The 18,745-nt window shown below is 41.3% G+C and overlaps 1 protein-coding gene across 8 annotated transcripts in view; it reads left to right on the forward strand.

Annotated features, from left to right (window-relative positions):
• relch (RAB11 binding and LisH domain, coiled-coil and HEAT repeat containing) overlaps nucleotides 1-18,745 on the forward strand; it is a 39,417-nt gene that overhangs the window by 12,292 nt on the left and 8,380 nt on the right. For 2 of the 8 annotated variants that reach the window (XR_006827592.1, XM_046065462.1), the window contains exons 3-25: nucleotides 1,373-1,444; nucleotides 1,589-1,644; nucleotides 1,805-1,918; nucleotides 2,240-2,434; nucleotides 4,169-4,281; nucleotides 4,937-5,069; nucleotides 5,266-5,435; nucleotides 5,998-6,073; nucleotides 6,155-6,250; nucleotides 7,269-7,292; nucleotides 11,733-11,845; nucleotides 12,221-12,311; nucleotides 12,998-13,069; nucleotides 13,168-13,308; nucleotides 13,445-13,609; nucleotides 14,005-14,152; nucleotides 14,243-14,399; nucleotides 14,517-14,640; nucleotides 15,300-15,348; nucleotides 16,043-16,122; nucleotides 16,680-16,786; nucleotides 16,953-17,052; nucleotides 18,587-18,669. Coding sequence is in view for 7 of the 8 variants with exons in the window: in XM_046065462.1 (XP_045921418.1) it covers nucleotides 1,373-1,444; nucleotides 1,589-1,644; nucleotides 1,805-1,918; nucleotides 2,240-2,434; nucleotides 4,169-4,281; nucleotides 4,937-5,069; nucleotides 5,266-5,435; nucleotides 5,998-6,073; nucleotides 6,155-6,250; nucleotides 7,269-7,292; nucleotides 11,733-11,845; nucleotides 12,221-12,311; nucleotides 12,998-13,069; nucleotides 13,168-13,308; nucleotides 13,445-13,609; nucleotides 14,005-14,152; nucleotides 14,243-14,399; nucleotides 14,517-14,640; nucleotides 15,300-15,348; nucleotides 16,043-16,122; nucleotides 16,680-16,786; nucleotides 16,953-17,052; nucleotides 18,587-18,669 (2,479 nt within the window). In the remaining variant the exon portion in view is untranslated. The remainder of the gene's footprint in view (nucleotides 1-1,372; nucleotides 1,445-1,588; nucleotides 1,645-1,804; nucleotides 1,919-2,239; nucleotides 2,435-4,168; nucleotides 4,282-4,936; nucleotides 5,070-5,265; nucleotides 5,436-5,997; nucleotides 6,074-6,154; nucleotides 6,251-7,268; nucleotides 7,293-11,732; nucleotides 11,846-12,220; nucleotides 12,312-12,997; nucleotides 13,070-13,167; nucleotides 13,309-13,444; nucleotides 13,610-14,004; nucleotides 14,153-14,242; nucleotides 14,400-14,516; nucleotides 14,641-15,299; nucleotides 15,349-16,042; nucleotides 16,123-16,679; nucleotides 16,787-16,952; nucleotides 17,053-18,586; nucleotides 18,670-18,745) is intronic. The other 6 variants (XM_046065481.1, XM_046065490.1, XM_046065512.1 and 3 more) reach the window with 6 other exon arrangements.

Consider the following 18,745-nt stretch of genomic DNA (forward strand, 5'->3'; position numbering starts at 1 on the left):
TCTCCCCCCCCCACTGCCCCCCCCCCCCTACCTGTTCTTCTTGCCAAGATGCCTGCCCCCCAGCTGTCTGACTCTGGGTTTTCTGGCTTTCTCCTGACGTTGATCAAACCCCAGTGAACAATACTGGACAAGTCACTCCATCCAGACTAGCCTATTTTTTTTTTTTTGTTTTGTTTTTTTTAAACTTCTCCCCGTTATTCAGTTCTTGGTTTTCCATTTTGTTGCGCTTGCATCCTGTGCACTCTCGATCTGCCGGAAAGGTTAGGGATGATGGCGTCAGAGTGGGTGGATTTGGTCAAAAAAAGTCCAACTAGCGTGTTGATTCTTTTTGCAGAAATACAGTATTACTTAAGTTGTGGAAACTTAAAATTGCCAATGACCTTACAGGAAATTGAACAATGTAGTTGGCCATTATTACTAAAGATTGATAAAGATTTAAATAAAAAAAAGTTTGAAGCCTACTACAATACCTGCTGAACCACAATCCTAGATATTAGATGTGGGGACAAGAGCAGGATCAGATGGCAGATTTTCAGTGCACAGCTATGCAACATAGTTTTCCTGCTCCATCGCTTCTTACTTTTTTGCGTGTGTTTTTTTTTTTTTTATCCAACGTGTCTTGAGAATCTTGTGTGTTCTTTTTATTTATTCAGTGTTAGTTGAGCCTTTCAAATTTCAATGTACAAATCAACTATTGTCCAAATGTCTGCTGCTTCTGATCGTATAAGATGTCAGAAACAGCTTGCTTGATTTGCATTTTTTTCTAAAGTCTAAAACAGTAATACACCATGTTCTAAATGACATTTTGATTCTTGAGTTTTATAGTTTATATTGTGTTGTTTATAGAATGATGGCCTAGACTATTCAGAAGTAACAACCTGGGTATTGGCTGTCCTTTGAGTGGCTTGAAACCAGATGATTTGATTACTTGTTAGTAATTAAACTTGTTGGAAAAAATCCTTTGTCAGACAGCTCCTAGATTATCAAGGCTACATTTCCATAGCTGGAATAGATTTGCTCACCTCAGCTACAATTAAAGTAAATTTGATTCCCATTTTTTTTTTCAGTCAGGCACATCAGTGCTATCAATGGGAGGAAAACAAGGGCAGGAAATCCTACCATTGAGATGTTTCTCAATGCATTACACACACGTCTAAACAGACAGTCATCCAGGCGGCTTTACCATGATCCTCTGCTGCATGCGTTCCTTAGACCCATGATTTGCATGCAGCTTTTTTGTTGTTTTGTTTTATGACTCTTACGATCTTTTGTGTGGTTTTGTTTTTCATGTCCATTTTTGTTTTTATTTGTTTGTTCCCTGTCTTTGGTTGGATGCACTTCCTGTGTGTGTGTGTTGTCATTTCCTGTCCAGTGCTGGAGTTTGAACTACGGAAAGCAAAGGAGACCATTCAGGCTCTGCGCGCCAACTTGACTCAGGCAGCAGGTGTGGCGTACTTTTAACTTCTTCTCCACCTGAGCCCTCTATTGTTACAGCTATCTCCCCTTTTTTCCCCACTAAGAGAATGCCTCTAGAAGAATAACGCTCAGCATTCTTTCAAACTCATCAAATCTCTTTTCAATTTCTTAGAGAGCGAAGTGCCCTCTCAGGAGAGAAAAAACTTCAAGTCAAGTCCTGAAATTCAGGTGGGGAATCTGTGTTAAAAAGCGTTAAGGAAATTGTAAATTTCTTTCCTCTTTTCAAATGAATTGAGAGATTAGATGTGTTCCTTTTAACCCCTATAAGTGTATCCCTGCAAGGCCTTGAGTGAATCATTTCACAGCTTCTTTTTCCTCTCTACCTCAGGAGCCTATACGCCCACTGGAGAAAAGAGCCTTAAACTTCCTTGTGAATGAGTATTTATTAAAAAGTGAATACAAACTCTCAGCCATCACCTTCTCTGATGAAAATGATGATCAGGTAAAGATTATTCTTGTTGTCACATGTTTTAAAGACAAAATGACAAATGTTTAAATAATGAACCTTTTTTTATCATTTCTTTCTGCCTGCATCTTTATACAAAGTATTTTTATTCCTAAGGCAGAATAGGGGGGAATCAGACTTAAGTATGAGGGCACTGGTCTAAGATCAGTGGTAGGGTCATGAGACCATAAATAAATTCAACGGATCGCCTGTCCTGTTCTGAGTTTGCGTCGTGTCCTTCTTTATCTATCTAGCGAACACCCAACATTTGCCACAAATTAGCATTGTTCAACTATTTTGTTATCTACATGTTTCCAGGACTTTGAGTTGTGGGATGATGTTGGCCTCAACATCCCAAAGCCCCCTGACCTGTTACAGCTCTACAGGAACTGTTGGACCCCTCTCCCTTCTCCTCGGGACATGGTTGATGTGTCAGTGGGGGTGGATTTCGGCACTCTTCCAGGAAACTGCATCGCCCAAGATCCCCCAAAGAAGCCTGACCTGTCAAAACAGGTTTGTGTGTGGCTGAGTATTTACATAAATGGGTTTAATTCATTGAGTTGTAACTTTTATCAAGGTTGGATTTCTGGCTTTAGATAGAAATGTCAGGGATTTGTGTGGTGAAGCAGGTTGGAGGACCCAAATGCAGGACACAGAACGGAGCAGGTATAGTTTGGTGATTTTAATTAAACAAAAGGTGAGCACACTTACAAACTGAGTGGCTGATGACAGAGTCCAAAAACAAAGGTTGTCCAACAGAAATCCAACATACAAAATCCAATAATGGGCAGGGAAACAGGGAGGCACGACAAGTGAGGCTGACGACACGAGAAACACACTGCTACACAGGGTGACAACATACAATGACCCGACAAAGACAAGACAGAAACACCAGGTATATATACACAGGGACTAACGAGCAGGGCGGGAGCAACACAGGTGAAAGACATGAGGCTAACGAGGCACAGGCAGGGAGAGAGAGAGAGAGAGAGAGAGAGCGAGCAGGGGAAAACAGAGACAGACATGCAGAGGGATCACTGGGGTAACAGACATGACAAGGGTTACCGAACACTAGACGACAGACAAGACAGACCCCCAAAACCCAACAGACCAAAATAACGCTAACTAAACACAGAAGTGCAAAACGCTGCATGGCAGACAGGCAGAGTGTGACAAGAAAGAAGAAGAAGAAATACTTTTATTAATCCCTTTCGGGGATATTCAGTTTTTTTTCACTCCATTATTATTACTAGTTTTTACACACACAGGCCCAAAATACACACAAGCACACACAGAATGAGACATAGGAGAGATTGTAAGAGTGATGTAATAAGTGAGTCCGTCAGGGATTTTGCTTTTGGCTGCATCAAAAGCTTTGTGATCAGAAAATTGCTGTTATTAAAGTAGAAATGGACAAACACCATAACTCTTTAACTTATTTTTGTCATGATTACAATTATGAGCAGCAGCACAAGTTTCCCAGTCAATTGCTTTGACGCATTCCCAGAGTAGTGGGTGCAGTCTACAGATCTACAGTGATGATGATGAAAAACGCAATCTTAAGTGTTATTTATACTTCTGCATCGAGTCGACGGCGTAGGCTATGGGGCTACGCAGAGGCTATGCCGTCGCCAGACGTGCACCTCCTCAAAAATGTAACTACATATCGAGTCGACGCGGACTGTAAGCACTGTGATTGGTCAGCTGGGTAGCCTCGTAATGCCTTCGAGCCGACCTGAAGTGCCCTGTGCTTTGTAGTAACTTTTACTAGTGGCCAAAACGGCAGCTGTAATACGGTGGATCAATATATTTGACTGTCACAACCCGAGCGAAATGACTCGTTTCACTATCAGAATGTGATCCATTCAGTCGATAACATTTGAAAAGGCTAGAACAGCCGCACGTATACAATTTTACCCCCATTCACGTTAGCAGAGGGCTAAAGCGGAAGTTAGCCTGCTCGGCCGGCAAAAGTCAACACAGTGGACACTGTAGCGCTACCGCCGACTAGCATTTGGGGGTGTAATTGCAGATTTACGGATACACCGACGCACAAGTAGCTACGCATGTAGACCCTACGCAGGAGTATAAATCAAGCTTTACATTTACATTGTTTTAGTAAAAAAAAAAAGCAGTGGAACTGAAATAAAAGTTGCAGTCTCATCACCAACTCATGAAGAGTTTTGACCTACTGTTGAGCTGAGGTAATAATGTGTAATAATGCATGTTCTTTTCGTCCTTCTATAGCAACAGACAGAAGTCGTCCAAGAATTGGAGTACCAGATAAGCCTCCTTAACATCGAGAAGCAGAGTCTAGCTGAGCAGATCAAGAAACTGCAGAGGTGTGTGCCTGAGTGCAGGTTTGTTCTAACATACAACTGGCTGCGACACTGCCTACAGTTGTGCTATGTATCTTATTAATCACACATTTACCACTACTGCTAGAGGGAAATGTGAAGCATCCATGAACATCAAAAAAATGTTTTCAGCTATTCGGTCCACATTATTTACCATAATTGTGGCCAAAACAGGCCATGAGGTAGAACCAATCTGGAAATTTCCCCCAAGCACCAATGCTGCATGAAATTACAGAGTGGGACTTATTTTCCTTCCCATGTGGAATCTTTAATTGCCGCCATTAAGATTCAGACAAATTTGCTTAACCACAACCTTTCTTGTCTGTCCTGGCAGAGGGATCTCTCTTCTGTTGCTCTTCCATTTTTCCGTTTATTCTCTTTTACAAGGAAATTGAGGAGTTTTTCCTCTATCTGAATCAAGGGTTTAATTACAGACTGTGTCATATGCTGCACAAATTCTAAAGTAAATTTGGCAGATTAGTGATATTAGGCAATATAAATAAAAATGACTTGATGTGGCATGAGACATTTTACAGAACTGTTCTGCCACTACTTTTGGATGGAAGCTCTTTATCTTCTTATCTCACGTCTTCACTAATAAGATTACGTAGTGTTTTCTGACAGTGTCCTTTCCTGTCTCCTTTCCCCCACCTCACAGTGAGATTCAGACACTGAAGAGGACGGTCTCCTCCCCACCTCCGTCCACTCTGGACCTGGGCTCCCAGAATACATCCCACCCCTCCTCCTCCTCCACCACCACTAACACTTCCTCCAGTGACCCTGTCTCTGTGGTATGTGGTCAGTTTGAATATGTAATGCATAGATTTATGTTAATTAATGCCAGTGACTAATTATACAGGGTTAATAGTTCATGTGTCCCACAATAAAAGTGAGACTTGTTTCATTGATTTCAGCGTATTTGCATGTTTCTTGATGTAGTTTTACAGAGGCCCAGACATTTGACCCATTAATCCTCACTTAATGTAGTCTTACCCTCAGCCTCCTACTGATAATGGCCAGTATCTGGACATCCGGGGGGTTTCAGAGCCTGAAACTGACCCAAACCCCCCCTCTGCTCAGAACACATCACAGCCCCACCCACAGTCACACAACAAGCTTAAGAGTCGGCCTCCTGTTGTGTTTGATCAACCTAACAGGTGAGTGGAAACTCAGATTTACAGAAAACATATAAATGAATAAATGTAAACTTTCAAAAACCCGTGTGCTCATTTACCTTTACCTGGCACACAAAACGTAACTGTAATGGCTGGAAAAGTGTTGTCTGGCGGGGTGCGGGCCAATTTGTTTTTTTTCCATTTACAGAGCCAGGGCTGAGTACAAACACCGGATTTATTTTCAGTGCACACACAGAACAGACAGCTAGCGGACACTGAGGAGAAACATTGGATTTGAATTACGTACCCCTCTTTCAACAGCCACACTGCCCATCTCTGCGTAGTTATTAAATGTAACCACTAGATGGAGGTAGTTATCAGCGTATGTAACCACAAAGACACTCTAATAGCACTTTAACTCAATGCCTAAAACATGTCAGCAGTGACAAGTGACATGGGAGACTGGCATTACTAAGCTCTCTGGCAGGGTGACCCAGTCCGATCTTCAATCATTCAGTGGTCTCCAGAGTTCTTGTGAAGTACATATTATGCGGCACCGACTGTAGTGACTGTTTTGGGTCTCTTGTTGTTTGTGGCGTCGCAGGAAGTTATCCCCGGCATTCCAGCAAGCCCTGCTGTCCTTCTGCAGAATGTGCTCTGACAGCCGCCTGGGAGCAGAGGTCAGCACGCGCACCCTTTTCACAGACTGACAAACAGAACATTTATGACAACCTACACAACAGAATGCCTCTTGTTTCCAGGTGTCCCGCATAGCAGACAGTGAGGAGAGTGTCATGTTAATGCTGGGCCGCTGCCTCCCTCACATCGTCCCTAATGTCCTTCTTGCCAAACGAGAGGTAACCCCACTGCTGCTGCTCCTCCTGCTCATCTCCTCCTCCCTGTATCCCCCTCATTAATGTCCTCATCACAGGCTTCTTTTCTTAGTGTCCAATAGATACACACACAGCAGCGAGGTTAAGCAGGGTGAGACTTAGGGTGAGTTGCAGGGAACACAGTCATCTTCAGCTTGCAAATTCGATCCATACTATGTCTTCGTAGAAGGGCAGTGAATCAATTCTAAACAGCCTTCAAGTGGTTAAAAGTGATGCTGTTGCAAATTAATGTCAAGATAATGTATATAGAGAACACATCATATGCAATTAGTGTTTTAAATTCAATCCCAGATACCACATTCTCCATAAACCTCGTAAAAAAAAAAAGTGAATGTTGCCTCTCTAGTCAGAATTTTGTTTGTAGCTTTGCTTAAAGAGATACATAAGTTGAAAGTGATTTTTCTGCTGTTGATTCACCCATTTCATCTGCTATTGTGAGAAAGGTTTTGTTCTGCATGCTTTGAAAGAATACCACCCTCTTCTTGGTTTATGCCACGAGGCATGCCCACAATTCAGCTAACATGCAACGTAGTGACACACTCTGTGCAGAGACTGCCAGTCTTCTTGGCAGAGCTCTAATTGGTCTAACTGCTGGTTTGTTTAAGATGCTCATACTAATGTTTTAAATCTAATGTACTAAAGCTGCACGTAGCACGCTTATCCTTGTTATCCTTAGCAGATTTGACTGTGTCTTCTGCCTGCAACTGTTTGAATAAAGAGCTCATTTTGAGATTTGCCGTGCTAAACATGGACATTTTTGAGCCTGCTAATACCTAGCTGACTTGTGTCTATCTATTGATTGGGAATTTCACCTTCTTTTATGATGCTGTTTGTTTTCACCAGTGTTGTCACCATCTCTCCTTTGCTGTTTTTTGTCCCCCACTCACGTCTGCTGTCCTTTTTTTGCCTTCACTGGTTTTATTTTTGTTCTTCTCTTTTCGTCTCACTCATTCTCTCACTCTCATGCATGCCTCTCTTCTAGAGAATGGTTGCACATCTTTGCCAGGTGAGTCTTTTCACGCACTCATCTGCATGGTTCTCACATGACTTGTAGGCCAAGAGTATGTAACTAATGCCCTGCTCCTGTTGGCTACAACTGCTGTCACATAGGGTCTGACTTGCCAGAATAATTATTTTTAATTAGCAGTAGCTCTTACATTTCTGTAAAGTGCTTATTAATGCCATTATGCTATCCTGCATAGGAAATGTGAAAATTAATTTATAACCAAAATATGAACTATCATGCAATGATGGCCTTAGGTATGCAGTTTTAGCCTTAGATGGGCCATGTACTGTATTTCTCTTAAACCTAGTTTATCTTTACTTTATCCTTTTTTTGATTGGTTCCCTGTTTGTTTTATTTGCAGCAACTCTAAGTGGCTTTTTCAAAATCTGGAGCGAAATTAATATAGCTCTATGCTATATTGTTATGGCTAAATATAACAAAAGAAAATGTTTTTTTAAGTGCTTGAAATGCAGTATGCAGTGATTCCAGGTAACTAAATGTAAACCAGTTTTCCTCTTAGAACTCTTTGCTTTGTTGTCACAAGCTGAGTGTTAATTTCTTTTGAGCAAATAAGGGAAGAGGATTGCTTTTTTTTTAAGATTAGATTGTTATCAAGCTTTTGCTCCTATAAGCTGTAATGCAGACACCTGCACAGGTCTGCCTGGGCATAACTGCTTGCATGCATTTTTTGGTCTGTGTGTGTCCTTGTGTATACAAATACTATGTGCTTGAATTTTGCACACAAAGTGTTGAAACTTGATAAGACACAAAATGGAGAGCTGGAAAGAGGTAAGTCTGATTGGAGTAGTTCTCGATGAGGTTGCTTTGCCTATCACCGTGGTTATGTTGCTTTAATCAGCCACCACACCTATGGAGAACTTAATCTCTTTCAAGAATCTAGACAAACAAACTGAGTGGAGAGGATGACAAAAAAATTTAAACACAAAATTGAAGCCTCGGGGTCCTTTCTGAGTGGTGTGGACTTTGTACTGAGTCCGTTAGATTCGCCAACCATGACATTGCGTACACACACACAGCTGCTCACAGTTCCATCTTGCAACTTGAACCTTTGTAATCACCACACGCCTGGAGACACACCTTGTTGTTGTTTGAATTTGACACCCACTTAAGAACAAAAAGTGTTTGACTTGAAACGGTGGAATGATGCATTAAAACTCTGCCTGCCACCTGGCTGTATTATCAGACACGGTAAATCATTAAACATGATGTTTTACTTCAATATACTGCGCTGTACTGTAGCTTAATATTCTCTGTACAGCTCTGGTTTACTTGGATTTTCCTTTTCTTTTGGTGATTTGTGCTCATTTGATATGGCACTATTTTCTTAATTCCATTTAATATACAGGTGTGTGTGTGTGTGTGTGTGTGTGTGTAAAATTCAAGAAGTGGTATTGCTGTAAAGAGAGTAAATGTGTGCTGTCTTGATTAACTTCCTTTTTCAATTGGCAACATTAACTGTGATCTTCTATGAATTCCTGGCGAGACAAAGAACACTGATAGTTTTATCAGGGCTGTTGATAACAAAAGATTAGGAGTTACGGTAAACCTCAAATGGCCGACATCATTTAAATTCTGTGGTAATTTAAGTTATAAAGTGAAATATTCATATATTCTAGAATCATTACACATAAAGTGAAATATTTCAGGCCTTTTTTTTGTTTTAATCTTGATGACGGATTGCAGCTCACAGAAATCAAAAATCCATATCTCAAAATATAAGAATAAAGAATGTAAAATACAGATATGTTAACCTTCTGAAACGTTCTGAAAAAGATTCAGTTATGCACTCAGCACTTGGTCGGGGCTCATTTGGCACGAATTACTGCATCAATTCGACGTGGCATGGAGGCATTCAGCCTGTGGCACTGCTGAGGTGTATTGGAAGCCCAGGTTGCTTGGATAGCTGCCTTTAGCTCGTCTGTATTGTTGGGTCTGGTGTCTCTCACTTTCCTCTTGACAATACGGTTCAAGTCACGCAAGTTGGCTGGCCAATCAAGCACAATAATACCATGGTCAGCAAACTAGTTACTAGTGGTTTTGGCCCTGTGGGCAGGTTCCAAGTCCTGCTGGAAAAGGAAATCGGCATCTCCATAAAGCTTGTCAGCAGATAGAAGCATGGAGTGCTCTAAGATATCCTGGTAGACGCTGCGTTGACTCTGTACTTTATAAAACACAGTGGACCAACACCAGCAGATGACATGGCACCCAAAATCATCACAGACTTCAAACTAGACTTAAAGCTACTTGTGTGCCTCTACCACTGAACAATGGTCCAGTTATTTTTCTCCTTAGCCCACGTAAGACGCTTCTGACACTGTCATTGGTTTAGGAGTGGCTTGACACCAGAAATGCAACACTTGTAGCTCATTTTGTGGACACGTCTGTGCCTGGTGGCTCTTGATGCACTGACTCTAGCCTCAGTCCAGTCCTTGTGCAGCTCCCCCAAGTTCATGAATTGGCTTTGCTCAACAATCCTCTCAACGCTGCGGTCATCCCTGTTGCTTTTGCCCATTTTCCTACCACACTTTACCTTCCAGTCAACTTTCCATCACTCTGTGAACAGCCAGCGACCTTCTGTGGCTTACCCTCCTTATGGAGGGTATCAATGACTGTCTTCTGGACAACTGTCAAGTCGGAAGTCTTCCCCATGTTTGTGGTTGTTTATACTATACCAGACTGAGAGATTAAAGGATCTTCTTAGGTCGATGTTACTGTATCTAATATTATGAGATATGGATTTTTAATTTCCATGTGCTGTAAACTATAATCATTAAAATTAAAACAAAAATGGCTTGAAATACTTGACTTAATGTGTAATGAATCTAGAATATATATAAAAGTTTTGCTTTTGGAAAAAACTTGCTTTTTCACCATATTCTAATTTTCTGAGATCCATCTCTATGCTGGTACTCACAGCATCTGGAAGAAGAGACAACTGTGCAGCAAGTCACAAATAGAAAAAGAAACATAATACAAAGAACATTGTAAGGAATAGTGGTACTGCATTGTCTGGACATTTACTTGTGCTAAAAAAGAGCTATTAATAAAAAATGGGATAAGAATTGTTAAGGTGGGACGAGAATGTGGGGAGTCAAAATCACAAACAGTGCAACATTTGGATGCAGGCTCTTGCACATAACGGCCCCTGGACTGGAATTTGCAGTAACTCTGCTCTTTAAAGTAAAGCATCAGACCCCCTGGCCTCTGGGTGCTGGCGTCGTGCTGTCCACTCTACCTGCCCACAGTGTTTATCCAGCACTGGTCACATGTTTAACCTCCTGAAAGGAGTCTTCACATCAGAAACGCACAGATTTCACACAGTTCACACAAAAATAGAACAGGGTGACTGTGGGTTCTGGTTTTTCAGATGTGTGCTGTTTATGAATTCCTTTATTTTTTTTATCAGGCCAGTTCTGTTAAGTCTCCAAAAATGTCTCTTGTGAAAATGTTTGGTATTTTCAGAGGCCAAGGGCAGAAGATTATTGAATGTGACAGTTAAATTTGGCTGAATTCAGCTCATTTGCAGGATTTTGCTGCTTTTTGACGCTTGAACTGTTTCACCCATATTTAACCCCTTTAACCACTTGAAATGACCCTGAGATACTTAAATGCCATATTTTTACTCTTTAAAGATAGCCAACATGGCTCTGACTTCAGAGTGTTGGTCCAGCACTGAGCGGGTGACTCATCGTAGCCTATCTTTACCAAAGTGTCTCTGTCAGGTCCATCTGTCCATCCAGCTTTGAGGTTTTGCTCGTTCTTCCAGCACTTGGCAGGAAAATATGATCTCTTCCTGGAAAAAAAACAGTTTGTTTGAGGGGGAAAAAAAAAAAAAACATATTTTTAACTCTGTGTGCACTCTCTAATTTGGGTGTGTATGGCGGGAATTTAAGGCTGACCACAATTTGACCATGGAGGCCCTGTATCAAGGGCAGCTGAGCTCTCGCCCCTTTGGCTGGAAGGTCCATAAACTCTGGCTGAACTCTGGGATAGAGCTGTGTTATAGTAGGGGAACTAGAGCAGTAGGTATATGTCTATATGCATCTGTGTGCGGGTGTGTGCATTCACTGTTTCTGCAGTACGTGGCTCTAATTGTGTGTGTGTGTGTGACTCCAAAGCAAAATGAGTCGAGGTATAACAACAAGGAGGTATTGAAGGTAAGCATGTTTTCACTGGTGTTGACGGACTCCTGTCGGTTTGAAAGGTGCCCCCCTGTGTTTCTTTCTCCCTGTGACTTTCCTATTATCTCTCCTCATTTTAATAAATACCCTTCTCCCCCTTTCCTATTCCCTGTCCTCCATAGCTTGACTGCTACCCACCATCCTTTCCCTGTGTGTTACAAGCTCACTCTCCTTCTGCAAAATAATCTAAAGTGATGCCCCTTCGCTCTCTGCTTCTCTCTCATTGTTTCTCCTTCAGGAGTTGATTCCACTCATCTTGTGTACCGCCTGCCTTCACCCAGAGCCTAAGGAGAGAGACCAGCTCCTCCACATCCTCTTTAATCTAATCAAGAGACCAGATGAGGAGCAGAGGTGTGTATGTTTGTGTGTGTAGACAGAACAACATGCACTGCAAAAACTGAGCTCTCAAAAACAAGGCAAAAAAGCATATTACTTAAAATAAGCAAAATTATCTGCCAACAGAACAAGAACATTTCACTTTCTACTTAAGGCCAAAAAAACTTGAAACAAATGAAATTCTCTAACATAAAAGCCGCCTGGTAAGAAGAAATATCTTGTCAGACAAAAAACAAGTATATTTTTCCTTCAATTAAGATAAGTAATCTTACTAAGATTTTAGTTTTTGCAGTGTACTTTATTATGCTGGTTACAGAGGAACCGTTTTTTAGCCCCAAGAGTTTATCCAGCGGCATGTTCTCATATGTTTGTGTGTGTTTGTTTCCAAAGACAAATGATCTTGACGGGGTGTGTTGCGTTTGCGAGGCACGTGGGTCCCACGCGTGTCGAGGCTGAGCTACTTCCTCAGTGCTGGGAGCAGGTAGAGTACAAGCACTGCAGTTGGCCTTTGTTATTGAATATACTGTTGCTGGTAACACAAAGAGGGCTTTGCGAACACCTGCTCCAAAAAGAAGCCGTGCTTGTCCAACCTCTGAGATGACTTTTTATTATGTCATTTTTTTGTTTTTGATTTTTGTGACGCTTCATTTTGTCCTTATGGGGCATGTTTCTCTCTTCTATTTCATTACAAAGACTAGAGCATTCAAATTAACCATGGCTATTTTTGTTGCATATGTAGATTTGAAAATACAAAAGAAAAATACTTCTAATACAAAAAATATTTCATTGTACGGTAGAAAAAGTATTTGTGTTTAGTGAGCATACCATTCAGTGTTATTGTAATTGCATGTTCTGATCCAGAAAATCACTATCATTACTTGCGTGGTGTCCCTGACTTATATATGATAGCAGTTTTATTTTCATTGCCACCTGTGTCGCTTCATGCAACACATTTATGTCAACAACAGCTGTCAGCAGTCTGGAGGCTGAGAATCCAGCCTAGAAAGACCAGTAGCGGTTTCCACAGGGTCAGCATGTTGATGATACTCGAGTTGTTTCCATTCCACGACGGCTGCCCTCCAGTCTGCCCCTCAGCATCTTTCAACTTCTCTTCCTGTAACTGTTTCAGCACCTATTTCCTATAAATCGTGCTCTCTTCCTCTGCAGATTAATCACAAATATCCAGAGAGGAGATTGTTGGTGGCAGAGTCCTGTGGAGCCTTAGCGCCATACCTGCCTGTAAGAACATACGGTGCATACATAACAAAAATGGTTAAAAATATATATATATATATATATATTTATAAAGATGAGTAACTTGCTTTCGGTCTCTGCAGAAGGAGATCCGTAGCTCCTTGGTGTTGTCCATGTTGCAGCAGATGCTCGCTGAGGATAAGGCTGACATGGTCAGAGAGGCTGTGGTCAAGAGTCTGAGTATTATCATGGGTTACATAGATGACCCTGACAAGTACTCCCAGGTGTGTGTGTGTGTGTGTGTGTGTGTGTGTGTGTGTGTGTGTGTGTGTTGTGATAGCCGTTTGTCAGAACTTTGTAAAGTGTTTCTCGTAATTGTTTTGAGTCGCTGATATTTGTATTCCCCTATTTTGCGCTCAGGGTTTTGAGCTGATGCTGCTGTCCCTTGGCGACCCCTCTGAGCGGGTGGTCAGTGCAGTCCACCAGGTCTTCATCCCTGCCTTTGCTGCCTGGACCACAGAGCTGGGCACCCTGCACACTGCACTCATCCCTTCTCTGTTGGCACGTATAGAGAAACTACTTATGGTAAGTGCCTGTGTGCAAGTAATTTCATTGCTGGGCCTAGAACCTGATAACCTTTCTTTTTCCTGATATTAAATATTGGGCTTGTTGAGCCAAAAACATCCAACTGATGTATACATCACAGAATGTTCAAGACTTGTAATGTTCAGTAATTACATTAAATATTATTTAGAACAGAAGTATGAAAATATAGCAACATTCTCTAAATATGTACCAGGAAATCATTGTTAATGCAGATATACAGTACTCTGTGGTAAAAATCCTGTAAAGTAAGAATGCTTTCTGAAAGACACTTCATTTACAAGCTGCAGATCGTGGCACCACACAAACGATGAATTGTGCAGTCTTTATTTCTCTTTTCCCCTGTTCTTATTCTCCATACCTCCCGTTTTGTGTAGCAAGGAGAACACGGTCTGGATGAACACAAGCTACACGTGTTCCTGTCGGCCCTGCAGTCTCTCATCCCTCCTCTGTTTGGTGTGGTACTGCAAAACGCGCCGTTCACCAGCAGAGCCAAACTCCACGGAGACATACCTCCAATAGAGGGTACACTCTCACAAATCATAAGTAGTAGTCATTCTTAAAGCGCTACATTTTCTAAGTTGCCCTTCTGTTCCTCTGTCTTTGATCCTGCAGTGACCCGGTTCCCCAGACCAGCCTCTCCCCTCCAGGACGTGTCAACCATCATCGGCAGCAGGGAGATGCTGAGTGCCCTGCTGATACTCTACGACCACCAGCTAGAGCACGAAGGAACCACCAGCTGGGACAGCCTGCTATGGGTGGTCAACCAATTGTGAGAAATGCACACACATAACACACACACACACACACACACACTCACGCAAAGATATATATTGTTTGTACATATCACAAACTCATACGCTGACTTCCATCTCTGCTCTGTTTCCAGCCTTCCTCAGCTCATAGATATCGTGGGGCGTATCAACGTGACATCATCGACCTGCGTGCACGAGTTCTCTCGCTTCTTCTGGAGGTTCTGCCGCACCTTCGGCAAGATTTTTACCAACACTAAGGTAAAACTATGTGACTCTTTGAAATAGGGAGAGTGCAAAAAACTGTGCAGCCACAACACTTTTGATAGGTGTTTATAAAGTTGGAGCAGTCTCTCTTTGTTCAGCTAATCTCAACCCTGCCTCTCCACTTAAAAATTTAAAAAACGTACACATTTTTATCATTTTAATTGTTGAATTCCTTACTTCATTTGCCTGTGCACTATATTATATTTTCAGCCATTTCGAGTGTCTCCTATTCTAAGTGTAAAATGTATGCACTGTTTTGTGCCTTGAGTAAAAACTAGCATGCTAAAAATCTCACAAAGCAATGCTTCGGTTTTGCTCATGAGATGGCTGAAGTGTGCAAAATGTTGATTATTTGTAGTTGTCTCAAATTTTTGTTTACTACTAACTCTACAGTAAAAGTGTTTATCGTGTAGGGAATAATGAATGTGCAAATAGGAATGAGGGTCTGATTTCAAACACAGCTGGAGTGACTTTATTCTGAAGAGTAGCATTCAGGAGTGTACAGCATACTGTGTATTTATCAGGGCTTCACTGTGAGTCTGAGAGCAGTGGTCAAAAATCAATTTGGGGTATAGAATACTGTACTTAAAATAGTACTTCAATGTCAATGATATTTATAAATGACGTTTTGTTTATCCTCATGACCTTTTCAGGTTAAACCACAGTTCCAAGAGATCCTCCGACTATCTGAAGAGAATGTTGGTGAGTGACACACAGATGGTTCTTCTTAGCTCTCTCTTGTCTCGAGACTGTAGATAGGTGGATTTCGGACGCAGACACTGCTGATGTAAACAAGCTATTTGGAGTCCGTTATGGGTGTTCCCCTATTTTGTTTTTAATTCCAGACATGTTTCTGTAGTTATATGAGGTGCTTGGTCTCAGCTGGCTGCCAAGTGATTTAGCTTTGGTATTGTGGCCGTTTATGAAATGTGTTTTTGTATTGAGACCCAGTCTGTGTTTAGGTCAGTGTGACCTTTTACATTGCAATTGTCCTTTTCAGTAGATTTTTGTGAAACAACAACAATATAATTAACGCTGTAGACTGTACCTCACCTCATGTCCTGTCATGTTTAATTGTACGTTGGCGTATTTTTAATTCCCCTGGTTAATTGGGCTTTAACCCATTATAGTAATTCCCATAATATGTCCAGCACAGCTTGTAGTAGTGTTAAATAGCAGAAAAATAGAGTCTGAGTGTCAGATCTTGACCCACAATTGTGCATACAGAAATGAATGACAGATGAATGAAGGAATTTCTCCACTAAGCGGAAGCCTCAATAAACTACAGTGCTATGCAGCCACAAGAAAGAAAGGGTGTCGCTTGATGCAGTAGAATGCAAAAACTGCAATTGGATTTTTGATGACCAATTTCGTTCTGGTTTTATTTCTCTCTCAGATGTTTCACCAGGGAACGATATTCTCACCAAAGCCACAGTCCCCATCTATGCCACTGGAGTGCTGACTTGTTATAATCAGGTAAACGAATAGCAGACCATATCCAAATGGTAACCAAAGAGAGCGCTTGAAGCTGATTTATCATCTAAAAACCTTGTTATTGTTTTTAGTGTCTTGCAAGATAAACCAGTCTACAGTATTTCAATAAGTCAATGATTTCCTCTCTATAGTTAGTTGACTTTTTGAGTATTTTTGCCCCCTTTCCTCTTGTGCATGTGAAATTATGTGGATTCTGAACCACATTGCACTTGGTTATTGTTGTTTGTCACAAGGGGGAATTCGCCGCAAAACACATCAAGCTGCCACATGTTTTTGTTTTGATTTTAGTTTCACTAAATGACGCAGCACATGCAAAACACTGGACAGTGTTACATGCTGTAGCTACTTTACAACACAACATGTCAACAAAACATGTTCTGAGCAGCCAATTTCAACTCATGCTGAAAGTGACAGAAGATCTCTGCTGTCCGGAAAAATAAAATAATAGACATTTGCACACACTTATTCAAATTTAGACGTTAGTGTATTTGTTGCCTACATGGTGTAACTGACATAAACATTCTAAGAATTATTTTCAGGAGGACGATCGCAAGTTGTTGGTGGGTTTCCTGGAGGATGTTATGACAACCTTGTCTTTATCCCATGCACCTCTCGACAGCCTGAAGGCTTCCTTTGTAGAGCTGGGGTGAGACAAACATACTCTTTTAGGGCTTGCAACGCAAAAATATCCCACTTTTAAAAATATGCCTGTAATGGCACACACTTTTTTTCTGGACAATCTAATTGATTTGCATGCTGTTGGTAAATGCTTAAAAAAAAAAATCATTTAATATGTTATGTTGTCTTTTCAGTGCTAATCCAGTGTACCATGAATTGTTGCTCACTGTTCTGTGGTATGGGGTAGTCCATACCTCTGCACTGGTACGATGTACTGCAGCACGGATGTTTGAGGTACAACACACACACACACACACACACACACACACACACAGTTTAGAGTCTTGATCAGATATAATTTACATACATTTTTCCTAAAAATGTGTCATTGTTGATACAATTTTTCTGTTTTAAGTTTTTCGCTAGACATAATAAGAATAAGAATAAATTGCTTTCATCTCAGAATTGTGGATAAAATTGTAATCCAGATTAATTTGTTGTGTATTGTGATTCCAGATTGTGTGCTGATAAAGCATCCTAATTTTATAATAGACAATACTCTCTAAATGAAATGATACTGTACTGTATTATTGAGCTAAACTTGTCTGTGCAGTCCTACATTAAAGATATATTATTTTCATTTTTACCTATTTGCTGTACGTGTGCTAGCTCTGCTTGCTATTGCTGCTGTTTAACATGCATTTAATATCTAGCTACTCTGTCTTGTGAGTGTTGAGTAAAAGACTACTGTACTGCTTGGTTCCAACTGTGTGGCGAGACCCTCCTAGAGTTAAACATCAGACCTTTCACTGTGCATTGGTCTCATAATTGACTACATAAATATGTGCTCCATGTCAGAGAAAGCCTGCAGTCAGGTTCGGGCAGTGACAATGTACAGTGACAAGAGTTCAAGGCCTGTTCCTTTTCAGTGTTGTTGGAAAGAACAATTTCATCAGAAATGTTTTCTCATGATTTTGTTTTTACTTTTTCAGTATTTCAAGTCTTGTGGAAATATAATACTACTATTATTTTTAAAGGGAGATAACTGACTCCCCTGTTTTCGTCCTTGCGATTTTATTCCGCTGATTGTATCCCTTTTATAAGCCAGGTTCCTGGCCTAAACAGTGAGAAACAACCAGAGCCAATCACCTCTCCCTGTCATTTTGAGATCTGTGCACACTTAAAGGTCAAATGTTGGGATGATTATCTAGGTATAGCAGTAGAACCTGGCCTATGTTGATCTAAACTTGGGGGAGGAGGAGTGGTAGGCTTCATTTATGTCCCCCCTCCCACACCCTTTTGTGAAGTACTTGCCCATTCCCAACACACCCCGCTGTCACCATTCCATAGTGATTAGCTGTCCACCATTGTCAAAACCTTGGGTTGAAATGTGGTCGTCATTCACAGATCCCGGATCAGACTATCAATTTAAATCAAATGAAATGAAATAATTATCTGATCTGGAGTCTGTGAAAGGAGCCCACAGCTTTATGCTCACGTATTTGTGCAGTTTAGCTATGTTGGCGTTGCCATTTCTTCTGCATACGTGTGTGTGTGTGTGTGTGTGTGTGTGTGTGTGTGTGTGTGTGTGTGTACGCACACTTGCTTGTTACATGCAGTGCCGTTCCGTGCCTTGCAGCTATGGTTCTTGTCATTGTATATCACTTTCTATCTATCTTTTTGTGTTTGTTTTTTTTCCCCTCCCCTTTTCTGTTTTGCTTTTTTTTTTTTTTTCTCTCTCTGTATCTATTGGCGGTGTTGCTCGCTCTTGTCCCAATGCCCCGCCCACCTCTGTGACATCACGGCTGGCTCTGTCCAATCCGATCAGCTGCTGGTGAAGGGGGTGAATGAGACGCTGGTAGCTCAGAGAGTGGTGCCGGCTCTCATCACACTGTCCTCCGACCCTGAAATGTAAGTGGAACAACAACAACAACAATAAACCGCGCCGCGTCTCTCTCCCCCCTTCTCTTTGCCGCCTGAGACCCAT

This window comes from Micropterus dolomieu, linkage group LG01 (assembly GCF_021292245.1).
Source record: "Micropterus dolomieu isolate WLL.071019.BEF.003 ecotype Adirondacks linkage group LG01, ASM2129224v1, whole genome shotgun sequence".
Classification (NCBI taxonomy): Eukaryota; Metazoa; Chordata; class Actinopteri; order Centrarchiformes; family Centrarchidae; genus Micropterus; species Micropterus dolomieu.